Below are 23,504 nucleotides of genomic sequence, written 5' to 3' on the forward strand. Positions count from 1 at the left end.
TGACAGCTGCTCCTTCGGTCTATATTAGGGGTTCTCAGACTTTTGTCCTGGTGACCCCTTTCACCTAGCAAGCCTTTGAGTGCGACCCCCCTTATACATTAAAAACACTTTTTTATATATTGAACCCCATTATAAATGCTGGAGGCAAAGCGGGTGGAGGCTGACAGATCGCGGCTCCCCATGTAATAACCTTGCGACCCCCTGAGGGGTCCCGACCCCCAGTTTGAGAACCCCTGCTCTATATCATCTCCTACTCTCCCGACTGTGAATCCCATCGTTGTTGCCCCTGATGGGAACGCCGAGGTACAGAGAGCCAGCCAGTCACGGAGCACCGTTGCGGCAGTGCGGCGAATAGAACCCAGGTGTCCTGTATAGCCTCACCCTTGGATAGGGGCTGGATTGCCAGTCGAGCAGCCCACGGGCGCTCTCTGTACGGGCTGGGGAGGAGCAGCAAGGGCAGAAACATAGCAAGCTCCCCATGCACTCACTGTGCCCCCCCACCATGGCTCCGCTCCCCAAATACCCCATGCACTTGGCTCACACTGGCACCCCGCCCCCCCAAGCAGCTCCCTCCCACCCCCTGCCCCTGTCTTCCCTCTTGGAGGTCGTGTGAGCGAGCCTGGCTCGGCATGGCCCTGTGGGCACCCATTGGTGCTAATCCACAGCCCAGCAGCAGCCATTCCACTGAATCCGCGGGCCCCGGATCACGCCGCAGGGTTCAATATTTGGCCCGCGATGCCCCAAGCCAGGCCGCGGGGTAGAGTTCAGGATCTAAACTCACATCTTCCCCTGCCCCAGCCTCCCTCCGACGCACCTGCCTTCTCCCCTTGCAGGGGAAAAGCAGCTTCCGAAACCAGAGCCCTGTTCTTTACGTGTGCCGCATCGACAGGGAGACGGGAGACGCACCCCCTCGCTCCCCGCCATTTCTCACCCCCCCCAGTCCCGGCTACAGGCAAGGAGCCTCTCCCTCTACCGGTGCCCCGTGCCCCTCCCCGGGCCTGGGAGGCTGACAGCGGGCGATTCGGAGGGGCGCAGCTCTCACTTTCTCTTCCTTTAACCCCTTCTTCATTTCCTCCTTCCAACGGTCTCTCTCGCTTGGCTTTCTCCGTTTTATTTAGTCTCTCTGCCTTCTGTCCGTCCAGGCCCATCTGTCTGTCTTTGCACTCTTCTTTTCCTTTCTTCCTTCCTTCCCACCACCCCTCTTTTCTTGCTTTCTCATCCATCCATCCTTCTTCTCCCCCCCCCCATCCTCCTTTGCTCACCTCTTGGGAAGGTGACCCTGGGAAGCAGATCTGCGCACAGGAAGGCGGCAGGCATCACCAAACTGCACAGGAAGCAGAGCGCCCGGTCGGGCATGGCTGGTTATCGGCAAAGGGTGAGGCCTTTGGTGAAATCTGCAGGGACCCGGCCCCAGCTCTTGAGCTGTCAAGAAAGCAGAGTGGGGAGGGAGGGGAAGAGATGGTTGAAGCGAGCGAGGTAACCACATGAAAGAGAACCAGCCCCAGCCTCCGACCTGCAGCGGAAGCGCTAGGCTGGGGAGAGGGCCGTGCGCAGTCATGTTTCACCAGGGACAGTGCTTTCTGCCCCTTCGTGCCAGCACGGGAGCCTCGCAGGCAGCCGCAGCGTCAGGGAGGAAAGGAGCCTCTCCAGCTGAGAGCAGGGCTGGGATGGGGCCACAGTGATACAGGGAGGCTGAACCAGGCGGCAGGAGCTGCCGAGGAGAAGCCTCTCGGGGCTTGATTCTCGGCGGTTCGGCTCCTGCTGCTGGGACAAGATGGATGCGGGAGGTGCCTTTAAGCCTTTGCACCCCTCATGTTCTGGGATTGTGCAGGCTCCCCCTGTATCAATTGGAGCAGCCTCAAGGCTGCTCTAACTTATGCTCTGTCCTCTATGGGCCCTGGGAATCAAGGAAGAGCTCACAGCACTCCAGCCACGCCCCTTATGCTGGGTGGGCGTGTCACGCATGTCCCCTCCAGTCCACATGCAAGATAAGAGCCTACTGCTGCTGCCAGTTGATGGGGCAACTCTTTTAGCTCAGGTTGGTGCTGATGGGTGGTGTCTTTGCACCCAGACTAATTCTCCCTGTAGTGGTGCCCGGGGCAGGACCCCCCCGCCCAGCAGATGCTTACAAAGCGTTCCTGTCCTCGTCACATCCCGAGCCCCTCTCTGCCATCCCTCCCCTCGCTCCCGAAACCTGATCCCCCTCCTCCCCCCCCCCGGTCGCTCGACTCATTCCTCATGCTCTTTTCGGGGGCGGGGAGCCCTTTATGGAGACCATATGGCCAAGCTGCCCAGATCCCGCTCGCCCTCCCCAAAGGGTTGGGGAATGTGTGTTACTGGCCTTGATGATATTTTGGGCCAGATCCAAGCCCCAATCCAAAGCCGGCTGAAGCCAGTGGGAGCTTTTCCACTGACAACCCCGGGGGGGCTTCAGATCAGGCCTTCTGGCCCCTCCCACGCGTGAGCCCGGCAGCCCCAGCGTTTCAGAAACACCTAGCAGAACTGCCGGGCGCTGTTGGGAGCTGGGTCATAGAATCATAGAATATCAGGGTTGGAAGGGACCTCAAGAGGTATCTAGTCCAACCCCCTGCTCAAAGCAGGACCAATCCCCAACTAAATCATCCCAGCCAGGGCTTTGTCAAGCCAGGCCTTAAAAACAGAGGCAGGCATTTGCATCAGGGACTCCCAAGAAGTGGCTAATTCCCCACGTCCTCCAGAGAGTGGAGCTCGAAAGCCACTGACAGCTGAGTGACAGGCTGATCCGGGCCCCAACGCTGGCTCCACACAAAACCCTTCCTCCTCCTCCTCCTCCTCACCCCAGCCAGATTGCAGCACCCACAGCCACTAAGCCGAGACGTTGCGCCTGTTGCTGGAAACGGTGGGGAAATAGGAGGTTGTGAAATGTGGGGCGCTGTGCTCGTGCGGCTCCCCCGGGGACGAGGTGTGGGGCGGGAAGTGATCCCACCCTGCGCTGACCCTGGCCGTGCTCACAGCCACTCCGGCCCCTGCCCACCCTAGAACCTCCCCAACTCCTGAAATGCAGCCGGAGGCAGGGTAGGAACATACCACGGTGCCCACCCCCAGTGCCCCGGCTAGGCCCTATTGTCCCTGCGCTGGGCAAGAGAGGTATTCCCCCACCTGAGCTGTTTGTTACTCCACCGAGCGGCAGCCTCACCCCGCCTTGCAACTTTGAACCTTGTTCTCTCGTCTGCATAAACGGCAGCTAATAAACCGGGGGAGTGGGGGGGACAAGTGCAGCCCTGGGGTAACTGCAGGGCGCTTATGCCAGCAAGGACTGGCCCGTAGACCAGGAAGGCGACGCCCAGACCCCAAGCTGTACACACAGACCACGTGCTAGCGAGGGACAGGACCCAGTGCCTGACGCTGCGGGGGTGCACTATGGGGAGGAGGGATTTTTAAAAAGAAGAAAGAAAACAAACCAACCCTCCCTTCGAGTACCAGCTATGAAAGTGCCCTCCTGCCCCGTGTTTCTAGCAGAGAGTGGAAGCCCCTTCAAGTCCCCTATCTATCCCCCCTCCCGGATCCCCTTGCCTGCCGCTACCGTAGAAGAGATTCCGCTCTCAGCACCCAACGCAGAGCCGCTCCCGGTCCAGCGCCCCCCGAGCTCTGCCTCAGATCCCTGCAGAGCGGGACCTAGCTGCTCATTCTCCAGCGAAATTACCTCTCCTGGGGCTGAGGTCAGAGGGCATGGGCAGAATTAGCGCAGACCTTCGGCCAGCACCATCCATTGGCAGCTAAGCCCCCGGTAGATCTCCCCAGCGCCGGGGGGATGGACTCGCTGCCCAGTGCCCGGTGCCCATCAGAGACGTCCTGGGGTGGCCTCTGGGCCCACTGGCTTGGAATGACCAGCCCAGCTCCAGCTGGAGGGGCTGGCTCCTGGGTTCACTCGGCTCCCAGACGTGGCTTCGGTTCCTTCCCCTCCCGGGCTCCTGTCCAACACTAGGGCCGGGGAGCTGAGGCTGTTTCAAGTCTCCAGCTCACTCTGGCAGCTGCCTGGGCTGGGGAGGGGAAGGGCACGGCTAGATCAGTGTCACTCACAGTGAGTCAGGGAACCAGAAAGTCCAGCCTCCCCGACACGTCCTGACAGCTCCAGGGACCTTCCCTGCTCCCCTCAGCCAGGCAGGAAGCAGCTTCCTTGGGTGGTTGCTTCGGTAGGAAACAAGAGCTTTTAAAGGAGGTGGTGTGGCCCAGCGGATGGAGCAGGAATGGGGGCCCGGATGCCTGGGTTCTATTCCCAGCTCTGGGAGAAAATGTGGGCTAGAAGTTAAAGCGGGGGGACTGGGAGTCAGGACGCCTGGGTTCTATGCCTGACTCTGGGATGGGGAGTGGGGTCTAGTGGTTAGAGCTGGGGGGGCATTGGGAGTCAGAACCCCTGGGTTCTATTCCTGACTTTGGGAGGGGAATGTTGTCTAGTGGTTAGAGTGGAACTAGCAGCTCCTGGACTCCCTTCTCACCTTTGCCACTGTGTGAACTGGGGCAAGGGATAGCCAGTCCGTGCCTCAGTTTCCCCATCTGTACGACCGGGATAATGATGGTGCTTGCCTTCTGAGGGTCAGCGACTGCCAACACAGCCCCTTGAAGCTGCACAATGAATGTTTATCAAGCCAGAAACCAAATCTCTCCAGTCTCAGGCCAGGTTTACACAGGCAAAATGCACCTAGAACGGATGCAGCTGTACCAGTGCACCTGATTTTTTTTCTGGCCTAGCTTATTCCACCCCCTCACCCCCCACCCTGGGCAAAATAAGCGATCCCAGTACAAAGCGCAGTTGGGCTGGTATAGCTGCATCTCCTCTATCGGCTCCTGCCAGCACAGCTCTTCATGCCCCTGACCGACAGAGCTGTGCCGGCGGCAGCCCCGGGGACAGACCTGGCCTTAGACACGATGATGGGAAATGTTACTCGCCCACCCAAAGTAACAAAATCCCTCACCCTGGGTGAGCCGACTACTGCGAGGCTCAGAGACGCGCTACCCGTAAGTATTTATGGTTCATTACGACCATTGTATTAACACTAACAGGCCAGTGCATAAGCCCAGGCCCCTCCCAATTCTCTGCCACGCACTTTCAAGTACACTGTTATTTACAAGCTGTCTGTCTACGCACATCTGGAGTTGAACTCATCTCCCACCCAAAGCCTTTACCAGGAGCGTGCTGAACCCAGGGAGAGCTGTACCGGGGGGTTGCTGCTGGCCTTTCCCAAAAAGGCACTGCTAGCTGACAACCCTCAGCAGTTCTCGAGGCAGGGATCATTAGCTCCATTTTACAGATAGGGAAACTGAGGCACAGAGCCACGCCTCGACCTGCTCAAAGTCACACAGAGAGTCAAAAGAGGAGCTGGGACTAGAACCCAGGTGGGCAGGCTACTGGCCCTCCAAACTCTAACCACTAGACAAGACTCTCCCAGAGACTGGAAGAGAACCCAGCTGTCCCAACTTTCCGTTGCTTGGCTAAACATGCCTCCCCAGAACAGGGCACAGAAGTCAGGAGTCCTCATCCACTCTAACCGCTAGATCACATTCTCCCCAGAGCTGGGAACAGGACCCAGGAGTCCTGGCTCCCAGACCTCACTCCCTTTCCACTCAGCCATTGCTGGCGAGCTGCGAGAAGCCATAAAATGGAACGGCCCCTTTCCCAAGAACTGGGTTTCAATGAGTTAGCTGTACTGATCCGGGTGCTCGGTCTGTGACAGAGGAGGCAGAGACACTGCTCGGGCCGGCGGGATCTCGCCCTGCCCAGCAGTGCCCCACTGTTACCCTGATCAGAGCTCCTTTGCAGCACTTCCCCAGATATCTACAGCGCCTCTGTTGCAACCTAGGGCCTTGGGAGAGCATCCAGGTGTGTGGGTGTGATTTGGCGTGAACCTGCCTATTCGCCCAGCTGAGGCGTGTGCTGCAACAGCTGGATCTGTCATCAGCTGCAAATTAAACAGGAAGAAGAAACTGGAGAAAGGGCTGGAGAGCAGAAGGGTGGAAAACCACCCTGTAGAAACAAAGCACGGGTTGGACACCTGCCCAGCAGTGGGCGTGGCCAGCTAACGCCTCCACCCCCAGCCCGTGGCACTCCACTGCAGCCTTGGCATGTCTGCTCGATCGAGACCAATTCTGGGCCTGATTCTCATGGGCCTTAAGGCTCCTTTGCTAGAGCTGAATGAAAACAATTGGGAATTTTTTTCCCCACGAGGGAGGGAGGGAGGGAGTCAATTTTCAGCAGATATTTAAATCCTAAAAAACGCTGATTTGGAAACGCTGCTGTAGCTCCTCATGGGGGTCGTAGTCCAGCTGCCGCATGCTCCCACTCTCCTTTATCGGCCAGGCTCCCCGGTTGGACTACATCTCCCATGATGCATCACAGTGTCCCCCGCTTGGAGAGGGGAGGGGGCTTATCGTGGGAGCCCCTGGCCCTGGTGCATTATAGGAGATGTAGTCTGGCCAGGGAGCACACCCCATAAAGAAGAATAGAGGATATGAGGCCACTGAAATACAACTGCGACAACATTTCCAACTTGAAATATTTTGGTTTTCAGATTTTAGGTCTCCTCTATACGCAGATTTTTTTACTAGTAATAGCCAGTGTAAATAAGAACCAGGCCCTCTCTCTTGAGACCCATGGGAAGAACCATCTTGGTCTAGCAAAACACACCCAGAACGTGGATTTTCTTGCATAATAAGCATAACATTGTGGTTAAGGCAGAGGAATGAAAGGCAGGACTCCTAGGTTCTTTACCTGGCTTGGCCAGTCTGCTGCTGTGTGGCCAGGGGATAGTCATGTCACCGCTCCGTGCCTCAGTTTCCCCAGGAATAAAATAGGGATCATCCAACCTCTCAAAAGGGCTCAGTTAGAAGCTGTAAAGCATCATTACTTTCCCAACACCCATAATGATCCCTGGCCATTCTCTGGCCTCTGTCATTTCAGGGCCTCAGAGCCCTTTCCACAAAGTCAGCAAGTTTCTCAACATCTGTGTGTGGGAGACACGTCTTAGCATTGCAATGCACAGGCGGGGAAAGGGAGGCAGGCAGCAGGCTCCTGGAAGCCAGCATTAGGCTACTCAAACCCCGTAAGGGTCTTTTAACAAGACTCGGTGGGTTTTTGGTGGGAAAGGTGCAAAAAGTCTTGTTTGATCTGAGAACGTTCAGGTCAGGACACGCCTCGGGTGGGATTCCGGCACTGTTCCAAAACTCCCGCTGACTTCCAGGCAGCCAGGATTTCGCTCCTTATCTTTTGGCAGAACAAGCTCCTAGTCCTCGTCTTGGGAGACTGTTGCAAGCTACACCCAGGATCAAACCAATCCCAGCCAACACCTTGAACTTTCATTCCGCCCATTCAAACTCTTTTTTCACCAGTGTTCCGCACTCGTGCCTGGATGGAGGTGGGGACGTGGTCATGGCGACACAGTGAGTCAGTAGCAGAGTTGGGGATGGAACCCAGGAGTCCTGATTCTCATGCCTTTCCCCTGCCAGAGGCAGGTGTAGAATCCTGGAGTCTTGAGTCCCAGCTCCCTGCTGTAACTACTAGACCCCACTCCCTTCCCAGAGCCAAAGCTACAACCCAGGATCTCTTACGCCCATCCTCCCTGCTCTAACCACAAGGAAAGTGAGGAGTCCGGATTCCCAATCCTCTGCTCCAAGCACTAGACCACATTAAAAATGCTTAGTGCCTCAGTTTCCCCTAATAAAATGGGGGAGAATTCTCACCCTTAGGCAGCATTTTTAGATCCTCCCACTTGCAAAGTACAATCAGCATTATTATCGTAGAGGGCAGCTGTTTGTTCCTCTTTATCCATCCCTGTTCTCCCTTAGCCATGAAGGCACAGCACTTCACCTTCACCCCCCATCCCGCCAAAACTGTTTGGAGCTGCCCATTCCCGGCCATTTCCCTGTGGTGCTAGAGATCCAAGCCATTTCCCTGATGAACTGCCTCTCCGCGGCATCGGGTCTGCAGGGAACGGCTTCCCCCTCGGATCATCCGTCCAGAGCAGGAACAAGCGGGCTGTTCCCCTTCTGCATGTGGTGTATCAGAATTGGTTTGTGTCTCTTTAAATAGTTTTGCATACCAGCTGGGTTCTAGCACACAGAACACGGTGAGCGCCACTATGGGGCTCACACACTATTTAAAGGGATACTACCTCATTTTTATACACTACATTTTGTTGCCCCGAATGGGAAATGCCCTTCACGGATCAGAAGGAAATGACTGAGGATCAAGGCACCTTGCTCACCTGCCTTAGCCGACTGGTAGCAGCTCGTTAGGCATGGAGCTTTGAGGTTCCAGGAAAGGGGCATATAGCCCTAGCTGGCTTTGACATGAGAACGGCTGTGGGCCAGATTTCCCCTTTGAGGAGCCGATCGCAGGGACGTGTGTGGTTGAGCGCATTGTCTGAACTCTGGGAAGACGGGGGGGGGACCCCTGCATTCGCTATTCGGCCGGGACAGAAAGCTCCTTGTCACACAGAAACTAGGTTACTCTGCCCTGGAGCCGTTGGCTGAGAAACAAGGCCCCAGGGAGGTTTAAATTAGTCCCATTGTTCTGCACTGGTCCCGAGCCACAAATGGAGTGTGGGGGGGGAGGCTTCGTCCTCAGTGATGGTAGGACCCCTCCGGCAGACACAGGGGCCTTAAAGTGGGTGGAAGAGGCACCCCAAGAATCCCCCATACACAGGTGCCTTCCCTGACCCGTGTGGAGCTGGCATGAAGGTTAAATGCCTGCAAGCAGCATGAGAGCTCCTTAAAACCACCATAACAGAGGCGCGCCCCCTGAATCAGAACAAACAGGAAAAGGACCAAACGAATGCCAGGCAACCACGGCGGAGTAGCTGAGTAACAGAGGCCACTGGAGGCAAAAAGGCCCCCTTTAAAATTTGGACATCAAATCCCAGCGAGGCGAATAGGAACTCCAGCAGGTTACGTGTAAAAGTACAAGGCAGGCCAAGAAGGAATGTGAGAAGCAACTTGAGACGCAAAAGCTAACCATACAATTTTTTTTTTAAAGTACATCAGAAGCAGAAAGCCCAGCACACAGGCAGTGGGGCCACTAGATAGGGTGACCAGACAGCAAGTGTGAAAAATCGGGACAGGGGGTGAGAGGTAATAGGAGCCTATATAAGAAAAAGACCCAAAAATCAGGAGTGTCCCTATAAAGTCGGGACATCTGGTCACCCTACCACTAGACGACCAAGATGTTAAAGGAACACCCAAGCAGGACAAAGCAATTACAGAAAAGGTAAATTGTTTCTTTGCATCGCTCTTCCCTGATGAGGATGTGGGGGAGTTACCCACATCATCAGAGATCTCCTTTGTGGCCAACAAATCGAAAGTCCTGTCCCACAGCGATGTGTCAACAGAAGAAGTTTTAGAACATATAGATATATTAAGTCACGAGGTCCAGCTGGTATTCAGCCAGGAGTTCTGAAGGAACTCCAATGTGAAATTGCAGAACTATAAACTGTGGTATGTAACCTTTCTCTGAAACAAGTCTCTGTACCAGATGAGTGGAAGGAAGCTAATGTATTGCCAATTTTTAAAAAGGGCTCCGTGGGCCATCCTGGCAATTACAGACCGGTGAGCCTAACTTCAATACCGGGCAAGCCGGTAGAAACTACAATAAAGAACAGAATGATCAGACACATAGATAAACGTGATTTGTTGGGGAAGAGTCAACACGGCTTTTGTAAAGGGAAATCATGCCTCACCAATCTATTAGAATTCTTTGAGAGCGTCAACAAGCTGGTGGATAAGGATGATCCAGTGGATATACTGTACTTTGACTTTCAGAAAGCCCTTGACAAGGTCCCTCACCAAAGGCTCATAAGAAAACTAAGCAGTCATGGGATAAGAGGGAAGGTCCTCTCATGGATCAGTGACTGGTTGAAAGATGGGAAACAAAGGGTAAGAATAAATGGTCAGTTTTCACAATGGAGAGAGGTAAACAACAGGATCCTCCCAAGGGTTCTAATGGGACCAGCGCTGTTCCATATATTCTTAAATGATCTGGAAAAGGGAGTGGAAATGAAGGGGCAAAGTTTGCAGCTGATACAAAATTATTCAAGATAGTTTAAGGCCAAAGCTTCTGCACCCCAAACACCCTCGAAAGGCCGGGGTGGTCGAAGTCCAGAACCAGTTTTGCCGCCTGGATCCCTCTCAGATCCACTGCAGGGAGGGAACCTGTGGCAGTGACAGGAAACTGTCGCAGAGAGGCAGAAAGGGTTAATGCCCCCCGCCCCATTCTACGGGCCCTTTTATACCGGCATTACATGATGTAGCGCTACCCGCCAGATGTGCGCTGCCTTGGGGTTAAGAGGGACCAGCACAAAATGAATGCACACGCTTCGGTCACCGAGGGACTGGGGTCTGGGTTCTCTGCACAGGAAGAAATCTCAGCCCCCTAGAGACAGATTCCTCCCCTTCCCCCCCTCCTCCCTGGCTGCCCTTCCCCCCAGATCAGTGGATTTGTTGCAGCCTGATGCCGGCACCTGCAGGTCTGCAGCTGATCAGCATGGACCTCCCCCCTACCCCTGGCTTTATCTTTCCAACGGGTGGGAAACAGCGGTTTCTTTCCAGGTCTCTAGGCTGGGAATAAAAGCACCTGGTGCTTTCTCGCTGCCTGCCCAGCCTCCCACGGAGAATGACAGCAGGGGGTTCTTCTCCTGGTTCTCCCCACCGTCCCCACCAGTGCCAGAGAGAGATGATCTGTCCGGCCCTCTTTATCACAGAGCTAGCAGCCCAGCTGGGCGCACCCCAAACCCGGGTGGAGCCAGCCACGCCGGGGAATTACAGACACTCTCATCTGGAGGAGATGGAGAGGAGAGACCCCGCCCTGTCTGAGCATTGCAGGTAATTCCCAGCTGCTGAAACTGTGATTCCCAGAGAAGGGGGTTCCTAGTTACCTGATCAATCTATCACCAAACAAGCTCCTCCATTCCTCCATCTATCCATCCATCTGTGTCCCTCCATACCCCTCTATGCATCTGTGTCCCTTCATATCCCTCTATCCATCCATCCCCATCAATCCATGCCCCTCTATCCATTCATCCATCTGTATCCATCCATCCGTATCTATCCATCCATATCCCTCCATCCATGCCCCTCTATCCATCCATCCAACTGTATGCATCCAGATCCCTCTATCTATCCATATCCCTCCATCTGTGGTCTCCTCCATCCTATCCAATGAAGATTACATTGTCTATCTAATAAATATTAGACCACCAACTCCAATGCAGCGTTGCCTGTTTACACCCGCTAGGGATCTGGCCCCGGTGTCTCCAATGGACACCAGGTGAGGTTCTGGCCCTACGTTCCCAGCCTAGTGGGTTTTTTCCAGACTAGAGATTGACAGACGAGAAGGCAAAGCTTCTTGGGAGAGGGAGAGGGCGAAAGACAGGAGCGTGGTGTAGTGGTCTGAGCTCAGGAGAGGGACCCAGGATCCCTTGAGTTCTTTCTGCTCTTACTTCAACTCCCCGTCTGTGGTCTTGGGGCAAATCACGTCCCCTAGCCGTGCCTCAGTTTCCTCACTGACCAGCCTCCCAGCAGGGGATGCACTGGAGGGATCAGCTCAGGTATGTCAAGCGCTGAGGATTGTGTAGACAGTGTTTTAAGAGCTACTGACACCTGCAGCCCTGGAACCAAGGGCCTGGGCAGCGAAGACCTCCGTGAAAAATGGAGACGGCAGAGAGATCCGCGAAGGGCTCTGGGTCGTCACTCTGTTAGTCCCGCTAACCGACTGTCCCTCTTTAACCCTCACCCTGCACCGGGCCGAGCACCGCTCCCAGCCCAGCGTTCCCACACAGCCGTTCACCTAGCGCCACATCCCCAGCTGCTGCCAATCGCCGTCGCTCCACTGAACTGAATGCAGCAACCCTGATTTCCACCAGCTGAGGACCTGGCTTGCGGTCTGAGACTCTTTCGGGGTAGTTTGCATTTGTATCATTCTCTCAGTCCTGGCGCGCCCCGGCACTGCCCTCCCTCCATTCCCATAGGCTCCAACGCGCCACTCGACACCTCTCACTAAACCCTGCGGGACAGGAACCTTGGGAAGAGATCCCCAGCCAGCGTCAATCGGTGTCGCCCCATTGGAGTCAGCGGCCCAGCTCGAGTGACTTCCATGGAGTTGGCAGCTTTATGCCAGCTGTTTTCCTCTGCATCTAGCGCATTAGCGAGCACAGCGTCGGGCTCCAGAAGAAAACCCTCAGCGCTGGCTGCTTTCTCTCTCTTGAGAACAGCCCCTGTTTCATGCCTTTGCAGTGCATTTACAACCCCAGACCGCGTTGCCAGCTGGCGTTCACCGAGGTGGCTCCGCCGAAGCCAACGGAGCCGCAGCGATTGGCACCAGCTATGGATCGGGCCCGGCGGCCGATCGGGGAACGGCGCGAGCTTGGCGTGTAAAACGGGTCTGGCTCTGGATTTCCCACCCTGGCGCTGCCGGTGAACTCCCTGGAGAGGCGCGGCCAGAATGCACATCGGAGCCCGGCTCAGCAAAAGGTCCCCGGTGCCTCGTTTCGCTCGCTGATTAACAGCTAACCCGAGCCGTGCTCCTGTTGGGGACGTGCGTGTTTGACCGCCGGGCTCCTCATTGTTTCAGCAGCTGGGATTTTCCTGGAGGAAACCGGGCGCCGACGCTCTTCGCGGCATGAATTCCCCAGCTGGGAAACCCTTTGGAAAAAGCCAGCTGTGGGTTCCCCCCTTTGCCGGCTGTCTTCAGAAGCTCCCATCCACACAGCCCCCCTTCCCCCGATCGTCATCCCCCAATGCAGAACATCACCATCTTACCTGCTCCTGATTGGCACCTGGGTACTAACAGCTTGTCCCCCATCCTCACCTGAGAGGAGCCCAGATCTCTCCCTCCAACCCCCGCCCAGTCCCCTCCTAGCTCTGATTCCCTGACCTAACTCTACTGCAGCTCCCGGCGCGAGGAAACCAACCTGCTCGAAACGGGCTGCTCCCTGCGATCTAGAGGAGGAAAATCCCTTCCCAGACGCGCATCCCTCCTCGGCCTGCTGGGGACCCTCCTCGCGTTGCCATAGTTACCGCTTACCTCCCAGCGAGCCAGCTACAGCTGGTGAACGCCTGACACGCACACCCCAACCCAGGCAGCAGCCGAGCAGGAAGAAACTGCGTGCGGCTCCGACTGGGATCCAGTTGAGCTGCTGGGGTCAGTGGCAAGGCTCAGTTCCTCTCCCGCGGGCGGCATGGCCTGGCTGGAGAGAAAGACACGCATCACGAGTCAGTCCTTCCCCGTTCCACCCCCTTGTCTAGAAACCCAGCCGCCCCTCACCCAGTGGCACCCCGGCGCTTGTGGGTTTCCCCAGCTTTCACGTGCAGGCCGCAGTCCTAAGGCTTAGCGCCCGCCTGGCTGGTTTGTGACCAGGCGTCATGGCATCGCGTGTTGGGACGGATCCCCCAGGCCACGGGTGGCGGGAGGCCGCCCTGCCTGGCGCCTCACGGGCCTGATCCTGGCGTTGCATCGACATCGGTGGGGTTACTCCTGATCGACACCAGGACCAGCGCAGGGCCACCCCCACCCCGAGCCTGACCTCTCGTACTGTCACTGACGCCCAGGCTAAGCCGGTGCCAACCGCCAGCAGCTCAGTGCGGTGGGGCCCTGTTTGCCCTGCTCACCACGCAGTCACCGATCCCCGTGCACATCGCAACCGCGCTGACCCGATAGCGCTTGGCACTGGCACCCCCGTAGCGTTTTGCACGAGCCGCGAGGCCCTGTGCGGCTTTCATTTGCCCCGGTGTAAATCAGGAATAGCAAAGCCAGGGGAGCGAGCGAGCGAGCACAGGATCGGGCCCTTTACGTGTTTATTGGGTTAGTTATTTTCTCCCTCCCCACCCCCTCCATCTTCTGCAGTTGGGGCCCCGATCCTGTCCCCGCTGACCTCAAACAGGTTGGCTTTTGGTTGCAATAGGTGCTGAGAAGGTGAAGTGCCGCGCGGAAGGTGCCCAACATACATTTTGCAGGATCAGGCTGCAGAGGGCAGGGAGTGTGATTTGATTGGGGAAGGGAGCTGAGATGGGGCCGCTGGACTGTTGGTTCAAATAAAGTCCAGCATGGCAGCGACCAGCCAGCGCGGTTATTGTCTGTATTGCCGTGCCAGGCGCTGTACGAACACAAACCAAAGAGACAGCCCCTGACGCAAGGAGCTTGCAATCCAAGCCAGGCTCTCTCTTATCCGTATTGCCAGGGTCCCACGGTGCTGCAGGCTCTACAAACACCACCCAAAACAGCTGTCCTCGCCCCAAACACCTTGCAGCGTAAGGAAGAGAGCTGAGGGGCCTCGTGTGCCAGCTGGGGGAAGTTCGCACTGCCCCTGTCCGGACTCTGCCTGCTTTGGCTAGAGAAAACTTCAGCTTTCACTCAGTTAAGGCCAGTAATGTATCCCTCAGTCCATGCAGTTAAAGGTCGTAACTCTAGCCCCCCGGATGAGTCCTGCTAACTCCACTTCCGCTTGGGCAAAAGTCCCCCCCGAAAGCCTCCGTGGAGGAAGTTATTTTTCGCTTCCCCTCCTTTAGAACACAAAAGAACACCGCAAAGCTCGTGCATCGTTGCGGGCACAGACCCGCTGCCGCGCTCTGCCCCAGAGGTGGCTGCATGTCAGTGGCAGGAGGAGCAAAACCTGCACCTGCTTCGGGTCGCGGCGAGCAACGACAGGTGACAAGAAGGAAAGGCGCGCAACCGGGAGGGCGAACCACAGCAGATGGTATTTAGACAGGCAACCTCACTTCCTGTCTAGAGCGGTTGTAGTGCCTTGCCGGGCACGAGGCTAGGTTAGACACATCCGGCCTGAGTCATTGCTGTTGTTCTTCTCAGAACAAAAGGAGAAGCTGGCAGCAGCATTTCCCCCACTGCCATGTACCTTTTAACTCAGCCACCGGCGGACATACAAGCACACATCCCTATTTCAGTAGCACCAATGCTGCTTTAACATGCAGGCTTCCAAGACTGCTGTAACCACTTCTTGGCCTCACCTAGCCACGGTTCTAAGCCGTCAGTGCACAAGGACGGTCCAGTGGAAGCCCTTGGTTCAATTCCCTGGCTGCCACAGACTCGCTGGACAAGTCACTTACACCCTGATCCTCAAAGGTATCTAGGCTCCAATGGGAGTTAGGTGCCTTAATACCTTAGGGGCATTCAGCCTCTCTGTGCCTCAGTTCCCCATCTGCAAAATGGAGCTAACAGCACCTCACAATAAAAGACGGTGAGGTGCTCAGATTAGATCCGGCAATAACAGGGGCCGTAAAAATACCATGGATGGACAGATAATAGCTTAGGAACCCTGTGGGTAAGGAAGTATATGCCTTGGTCTTCAGTGTCCGGGCCCTTTAGAGAGGCAGCCACCCCGGGTTCCATTTGGAGCAGCCCCTCCTGGAGCAGCCCACGCGCACCGTGCTCTTCCTCCCATGGGGACTGTGGTTTTTTGTCCTTTCTCCGTTTCATTCAAAGTAAAAAGCAGACTGAACGTACCCTGTCTGCCCTGACGGCGTGTGTGGGGTCTAGATAGCGCCCTTCAGCCTGAGGGATCCCATAGCACTCTGTGGGCCATATAGCATTGTATCTTGTGGATCAGGATAACCAATTTAGGATCAGATGACCATAACGTGATGGGTCTTTGGATCCAGGGTATTGGGGGGCGCAGCTCTGGTAAACAGAGGATAAATATGCTGTGCAGTTGCATGTGTCTCACAGACTAAGACTGCGAGGGCAGAGCAGGGACCATCTTTTTGTTTGGTGTTTGTACAGCGCCTGGCACAGTGCGGTCCTGCTCCATGACTAGGGCTCCTAGGTGCTACCGCAATACAAGTAATCAATGATGATGATAATAACAACAGTCTCTGTCATTGAAATGCAGCCACCTCTGGGTTGGAACGTGGCAGCTGTCTGAACAGCGCACAGTAACACCGCCCAAATTTTTTTTAGAAAGTGTCAGAGAATAACAGAGTTCTCACTTTTTGTTTGGGTACAGCAAGTCAGATACTTTATTTTCTCTAACAATTGCGTAGAGGGAGAGAGCTAAACAGGTCTCTCTACAGGTAAACAATTACAGCAAACCTTTATACCTTTCATTACAGACAATAATAAGCAACAGCTGCATTTTGTTTATACCTAGGCCATCTTGATATCTTATTTTTCTCACTTGTTTTGACTCTAGTCTACATACAATATTTTCTACACATTATCTACACAAGGTCGCAACAACTTCTCACGCAGTTCTTTCCCACTCGCCTCACACAATCCTCGCTTCTCCAAATCTCGCGTTATTAGGGTTACAGTTAGCCTGACTCTTGCTAACGAACTGTCATGCATTGCATCCCCTTCCTGTCAGTTCTTTCTCTGCTTCCACAAAAGGAAATGAAAAACAATCTAGGAATTTAGGAGTGTGGCAAGGATTTCACAAGCTGGTCAGGCGGCCCCGGGGAATCTTTTATAACCACAAATGGTCTGGACTTTTGCTCTTCATCACTGAAAACAGTGCCTGGAAGCTGGGGGTATGATTCACCACTGACTCAGAGGGAACCATGTGCCACCTACTGAATCATCCTCCAGCACCAACCTGCTTCTGAGAGATCCTCCATGCAAAGTGAACCAGCCTAGTTCTTGTGGCCTGACCCAAGGGCCGTCAAAACATTTTTTAACAGAGAGAGACTCCTTTCTACTCCAAAACTTGCATAGTCTGCAGTTATTTGCACTCACACTCAGAACCTCAGGCTTATTCATACGAAGGCCCATCCTGCCAAGCCCAAGCGTTAAAAAAAAAATCATAAGCCAGGCTTCCAAAAACCCATGGGATTGGCTTTAAAAATACCCATGAGATTTTATACCTCTGGAGTTCTTTTTATTTGTCATCTGGCTTTTGCACGGGTCACGTTTTCAAGCTTTCCTCTGCAACCACGAGAGCTAGGAACTTACTTTTCTGACTAAATGCATACCTGGAGCCTGCTGGATTCACGCAACTCCAGGAACTGGGGTCTGCAGCAAGACACCAAATATCGCGAGAGTCGCGGTGAAATCCTGGGAGCTGGCAATGCCGGCGGTGGGGGGGGCCGAGGGAGGGGTGTCCCTTCACACCACTCCAGCAGTGCAAAGGAGCTGTGGTGTGAACCAGAATTGGGCCCAAGGTGCTTCCAGGAGAATATTCCCAAGAGCCATGCAGCCCCGTTCCCCTCTCCCTCCCATCAGAGCCAGCCTGGCTCTCCACTGCCCGGCACCTTGTACTTTTGTTCACACCAGTGCAACGCGAGCGAAACACGCCAGCCCTCTGATCCGGCAGCGTTTCACACTTGCTCCGCATCCGTGCAAGCGGCAGCGTCATGGAGAATCAGGCCCTGCTGGCGCTAGTGACAGGCTCCCCTGCGGGAAACTTGGCCGACACGCCTGTGGCTTCCCCCTTCATTTAATGACAGCAAAGTGAGGAAGAATGCAGCAGCCACCGGAAAGAGCCTTCTCCCACACAGCAGGTTAGCGGCGGGGAGATGCGAGCCACCAGCCCGTCCGGGCCAGCCACGCACGCAGGATCACGGGGGGTGGCCACAGGCAGGAAACTGACGAAGCAGCGTGGAGATCAGAGCCGAGTGGATTGGCCCGGTGCGAACGCCCACTGCCTTCCCGTGGATTTCAGCGGGGTCCTTAGGGCTGACGTCCCAAAGGAACGGACCGTGGTGTCAAAGGGGTGATGGGACACAGAACCTCATCAGAATATAGACACCACCAGAAAGGATCAGTCCCAAAGCCCCACCTAGCCCGGGATCCTCCCTCTGACAGTGGCTAGCACCAGTTGTTACAGGGAAGGTGTAAAACTAAGGTTACCCCCTAGCTGGTATTTGACCGGCCTGGCTGGTTTTTTTTTTTTTTTTTACAGATTTGCCAGTTGCCAGAAAAATAATGTAATCTGGCTTTTTTTTGTTTTTTTTTACGTGAGTCTAAAAGTTTGCATGATTATCACAACACACGGGGATAGCTAACACGTGTCCAGCTAAAGATGGGTCAGCGTTCCCACTTGCCCAGTTTAAGCGATAACAGATCAAAACTGGGGAAAATCCGGCAGCTGTCTGCCCACCACCACGCAAGAGCCCCACGCGTGTGAGACAGTCACGTGGGAGTGACAGGACAGCGATGTATTATCCGTATGGGTTCTCTCTCAAGCCACTATAAGTGGCTGTTGAAGGGGAGGCTGTGGAGTTACTTGGGGGTTGGGTTGTGGAGGGCAGGCCTTGTGCAGGGGATGAGTGCTGGGTTTTTTTTGCATTTCAAAAGTGCTAACTCTATGTAAAACCCTGCAGTAGCAGATGTTGGATAATCCGCCCTCTCCCCCGCCACCCATAGCTCTCACCCTCATCTCTATCAGAGCTCGGCTCAAGGCCCAAAGCAGGAGGTTTAACATCCCTTCTAAATTCTGCCATTCATTCTGACCATCTCCTTTAGGTGGCGAGTTCAAATCCAGCCCGGGGTGGGGGCGACAGCTTGTGCACAGTGAGTTTGCTTGTTCTCAGCCTTCGATGGAGGGTCCGTGTCATCACGACTGGCCCCTTGTTGGCAGACAGCAGAGAGGCCAGGGATGGCCTGGGCCATGGAGCCTGACCTCCCCCGCTTGCTCCTAGGAGGTAAGAAGGAGCGAAGCGCCCCAGGCTGCTAGCGAGCTGAGCTGGCCATCAGTGCAGCCATGGAGCAGTGGCTGACCCCTCGCTGCAGGTCCCGACACGCTTCTGCTTTGTATCCTTTGTACGTTGGGTGCACACTCTGACTACAGCCCAGGGTGGGAAGTGACCCTAAAACCGGCCTTTGCACAGAGCTCATTTCGTCTTTCTAGTCAGCGTGTTGGAATTGCATCTACAGCACTGCCGGGGCCATGGCTGCTCAATGCACGGTGCACAAGTGGGCTTGCACAGCTGCTACTCAGTGCACCGCTGCTTTGTGCACGGCTGCTCTTTGCACGGTGCACGAGTGGGTTTGCACAGTTGCTACTCATTGCATGACTGCTTTATGCCCGCTGCGTGTTGTAAGGGGCACAGAGGCTACTCCGTGCATCCGCACCTTGTGCATGGTTGCATGAGGCACAAGCGGCTCCGACAAGCGTCACTGCTTTATGCACGCTGCACGTGGCAGCATTTGCACTACAGCTACATGATGCACCAGTATTTGCACAGGGCTGCTTGCTGTATGGCTTGCTCCCTGCACAGCACAGCAGCCTCTACATTGTTGCGGCTTTTTCACTGTCCTTCCTCCAGGCCGGGGGCGCCGCATCAGACCTGACAAGCAGCAACACTCTCCGGCCACAAGGAGGTCCTTGTGCAAATGTCTCCTGTGACGAGAAACCACATGCTGGGGGAGCATTTAATGACAGCAAAGTGATGAGGGCAGAACAGATTTGCATGCCGGGGGAATGGGGGGGGGCTCTAAAACTGGGACTGGGCATTGCAAGTGGCATCCATTCCTACTCCACTCTTGGGTCCCTGATCTAGAAGGAGACTGGTGAAATCCCCCCCCCCCCCCCCCCCCTCCACAGCTGTGATCATTACCATAGTTGCATTTCTAGCTTAGCTCTTGTCAGCCCTGGCTCTCAGAGCACTTCATGAAAGTGAGTGACTATCGCTGTCCCCTCTTTTACAGATGGGAAACTGAGGCACAGCGAGGCGACGTGACGGCAGGTCAGTGGCAGAGCCGGGAACGGAACCCGGGTCTGCAGAGTGCCAGGTCCGCACCCTACCCTTTAGGCAACCCTGCCCCCTGCGAGACTGCGGCTCCCAGGCTGCGTGGGATCGAGACCCGGCTGCTGAAGGGGCCTGAAAGTTCTTCTCTTCCTCAAGTTGCCTTCGCTGGCAGCTGTGGACGGGGGGGAGGAAACCAAGGATACTTGGCTGCTGCCCAAGAACAGAGGCCGAGTACAAGGGGCCTCCTGCCAGAGCTTCAGAGAGGGGCGGGAGGCTGGAGAACGTCCCAGCTGCCCGCAGAAAGAGCTCCAGCCGGAGCTGGATGGTCCCCAGGGGCTGCAGGTCCAACAGAGGCGGGGCTGGCACTGAAAGGCAATGCAACGCCTCCTGCACCGAGAGGCGGCCCAGCGGCCCCGATTCCCCATCGGCCGGCGGCTCGCGCAGGCCCACACGCCCGCGGGTGTCCAATTCCCACCTTGCAGCGTCGGTAGCGTTTCACGTGCAAATGATCGTGCGAGGCTCCGGGCAGCAGAGAACTGGGCGGTTTTGCTCCAGGGCCACCCACAATGCGAAGCACAAGCTCAGGGGGAAAGAGACCCACAGCATTTGAAAGAGGTGGGGCAGGCTGGATGTCCTGCCAGGGGGCTAGCCACCTTGCACGAACCCCCTGAGCTCCAGCTGCTGCCGTCACGTGTCCCGCTCCCAGGGGAGCCCCGGCTGTGAAATGGGCCCTATTGAAAGCCCTTTATTCTGCATAGATTTGTCCGTCCCGAGCCTCCACTCACCATGGAGCCCACTGCACTTTACAAACCTTAACTGAGCCCTGTGGCACCCCTGTGACTTAGCCCCATTCCACAGATAGGGAAACTGAGGCACGGGGCGGGGATGTTCCTTGCCAAGGTCACACAGAGCCAGAGCTAGCACGCATGAATCCAGCCCGATTGCCACTCTCCTGCTCCAACCCGCAGTTACAGAACGGGGGAGAGAACCCAGGAGTCCTGCCCCTGCCCCCCCAACACCAAATCCCTCACTCTAACTACTAGACCACACTGTCTCCTGAAGGCTTGAATTGAACCCAGGAGTCCTGGCTCCCACTCCCCGCTGCTCTAACCACAAGAAACCCCCTCCCATCCCATCCCAGAGCTCAGAATAGAACCCAGGAGTCCCAGCTCCCAGGCCCCTGCTGTGTTCTGTGGGAATTAGAGGTTTGCTCCTCCTCCCGCCAGGGCTGATTTCACACAGTGAGGGTCATTTTAAAGGCTGGAGGAGTCAGAAAGGCTGGTTCCCATGGTGCTGTGGGGTTTAACCGACCTTGATCTCATGCCCTAAGGAGCTTGTGCCTCATGCCTGCCCGCTCCGTGATCGGCCTTGTTTGCAAAGCTTCTAAAGCCACCCATGGCCACCAACCAGCAGGGAGAACTCATACCTGAGCCGAAGCCCACTGAAGCGAAGGCACTGACCCCCGGTACCCTGCCTCAACCACTGAACGCAGTCCCCACCCAGGAGTCCTGACTCCCGGCCCCTACTCCAGCCACTAGACCCCACTCTGTCCTGTAGTCGTGAATGGAACCCTGGAGTCCTGACTCCCATGATCCGACCGCTACCAAACAAACTCTACACAGAGCAGGGACGAGACCCCAGGAATCCTGACTCCCAGTCCCCCGGTAGACCTCACCACTCAGCCTTTCTCCTGCAGCTTTTCTCTGCCCGGAGGGAGCTCATTCCCACGCTGGGCAGTCAGCGAAAGGAACCAGCAGTGGAGAACAACCTCCTCTCTCAGCCCCTTACCCAGCCACGTCTTTTGCTGATCTCCTTAGAGAAGCTGAAACCCAATGCGCTTAAAACTCAGCAGCTGCAGCTCACGTAGGAGTGGATTCACAGTGAATTCAAGTCAGAATGTTGGGCTCTGGGGCTGCATTTCACGCATGCCTGGGTTCATGACCGGCCCCGTCGGTGGAGGGAGCAGCAGGCCTGCAAGTGCAGATCCGGCTCCGGATCCCAAGCTCCAGGGTGGATTGCGGGCAGCTGGGACGTTCTCCAGACTCCCATGGAGTCAGGTCCCGCTTGAAGGGGGCATGTGACCGCTGAGGGGCTGCCAGGCCAGTTGATCAGCCAGCGGGCGTGGGAGCTTTCGTGCAGGGCAGGGAAATGTTAAGTGAGGCAGCTGCCCTGCAGTTAACTTGCCAAGCAGTGGAGTGTGCTGCTGGAGTGACCCCAAGTCCTGACCCCTTTCGGAGCAATGCGAGGGCAAAGCGAGCCTCAATGAGCCGCTTTGTAATGCTGCGGGGGTGAGGAAAGGGCTACTTGTGTAAGTTGCTTAAGGCGCAATCAGGAGTATTTGCAAAGTCCAACCGGCTGCAGGACTCCTGAGTTCTGTTCTTAACTCTGGGGAACATGAGACCGTGACTAGTCGTTAGAGCCGGGGCGTGGCGGGCACTGGGTGTCAGGACTGGGAGTCCTGGGGTCTCATCTCACCTCCGGAAGGCAGGATTGGCTAGTGGTTAGAATGAGGCAGGGACAGGGACTCGGTTTGATATTGCAACAAATCTGTAGACACCTCAGGCAAGTTGTAAAGGTTACCAGGCCAGTCACTGTGGCTTTTATAGCAGCAGCTAGTCTAAAACTCAAATCCTCCAGCTCCAAAACCCAGGCTTTTTGCACGTGAGCTAAAGGAGAATCCTCACTAGCTAGTAGCAGTATAAGGCTTATGACACACAGTCAAACAGTTCTGATTCCACCCAGCAGAAGGCAGGCAGGGTCTCTCTCTCTTCCACACATAGCTGGCTCACTATACAACATGTCAATTGAAAGATTCTGGCAAACATGGGGCAGGGGAAAGAAATGGCTGTTTACCGGTTCTCCCCCAACTCAGATGCCTGGAAATTAAAACTCACGGCAGCTTCAGACTCTGGTGCTGTTAGTTTGTGGTCAGGGGCCACGGCTGAACAGTAAATACCCGGCGGGACTGAAGTCGGCTAATCTGCTTTATTTAGACCCACTTGTAATTTCCAAGCACCCCTGTCGCCCCGTACGCACTGGCATATTTGAGATAAAGCCCTGGAATCTTTCCTCTGGCACTTGTCAGGGTGCTTGCACAAGACGTAGCTTGGGCCAAGCCTTGCCCTGCTGAAGTTAACGGGGGGTGGGGGAGGAATCCCATTGACTTCAGCGGAAGCAGGCGAGCAGAGCTCAGCGTATCATATCTTATCAGTCCCTCTCAAAGGCGGCTGAAATTCCTGCTGCCCACGGCTCCCATGCACAACCCTCCTCCTAACTGTTGTTCTGCGAGCAAATCGGGGAAGATGGGATACAGTCAATCCTACGTTTCAGTCTTCTTTAATAAGCAAGCACAAGGGGGGGAGGGGAACAGAGTCATAATCCCCTGGCCCCAAGTGGGGGGGGGGGGCGCTAAATGGACTTCCTGAGGTCCCTTCCAACCCTGATATTCTATGATTCTATGATCAGCAGTGGGGATCGAACCTGGGACTCCTGGTTCTAAAAGGAGGAGCTGTTATTGTCTGCATGAAAAGACCCCCACCGTTAGCCGCAGCGGCAGAAAACTCACCAAGCCATATGAGAGGCTCAGCCCCTACCCTAAGGGGACAGAGTGCCAGCCTGGGTGGGTTACAATGGCAAAACACAGCGGCCAACGCGTGCCTGAAGCTAGGGCCCTCCATAAAGGGGTCTGCTCTGCACTGACAGGAGAGAACAAGAGCCGTTCTCAGCAGACACTCTGAGCTTTGGCCAATCTGGCTCATTCCTTTAGTGCCTCAAGAGGGATTTAGACGTGTCTGAGGGAACCCAGACTCTAGGGTGACCAGACAGCAAGTGTGAAAAATCGG

The 23,504-nt window shown here is 55.6% G+C and overlaps 1 protein-coding gene across 5 annotated transcripts in view; it reads right to left on the reverse strand.

Moving 5' to 3' along the window:
• The window catches only part of SEMA4A (semaphorin 4A), a 43,755-nt gene that overhangs the window by 16,671 nt on the left and 3,580 nt on the right, over positions 1 to 23,504 (reverse strand). The window contains exons 1-3 of one of the 5 annotated variants that reach the window (XM_034756479.1): positions 21,338 to 21,401; positions 13,049 to 13,211; positions 1,263 to 1,422 (exon numbers count right to left, since the gene is read on the reverse strand). In XM_034756479.1, coding sequence (XP_034612370.1) covers positions 1,263 to 1,356 — 94 coding nt within the window. In that variant the 5' untranslated portion in view covers positions 1,357 to 1,422; positions 13,049 to 13,211; positions 21,338 to 21,401. Of the gene's footprint in view, positions 1 to 1,262; positions 1,423 to 3,562; positions 3,663 to 3,682; positions 4,287 to 12,935; positions 13,212 to 21,337; positions 21,402 to 23,504 lie in introns of those variants that run through there. The other 4 variants (XM_034756477.1, XM_034756480.1, XM_034756476.1 and 1 more) reach the window with 4 other exon arrangements.

This window comes from Trachemys scripta, chromosome 24 (assembly GCF_013100865.1).
Source record: "Trachemys scripta elegans isolate TJP31775 chromosome 24, CAS_Tse_1.0, whole genome shotgun sequence".
NCBI lineage: Eukaryota > Metazoa > Chordata > Testudines > Emydidae > Trachemys > Trachemys scripta.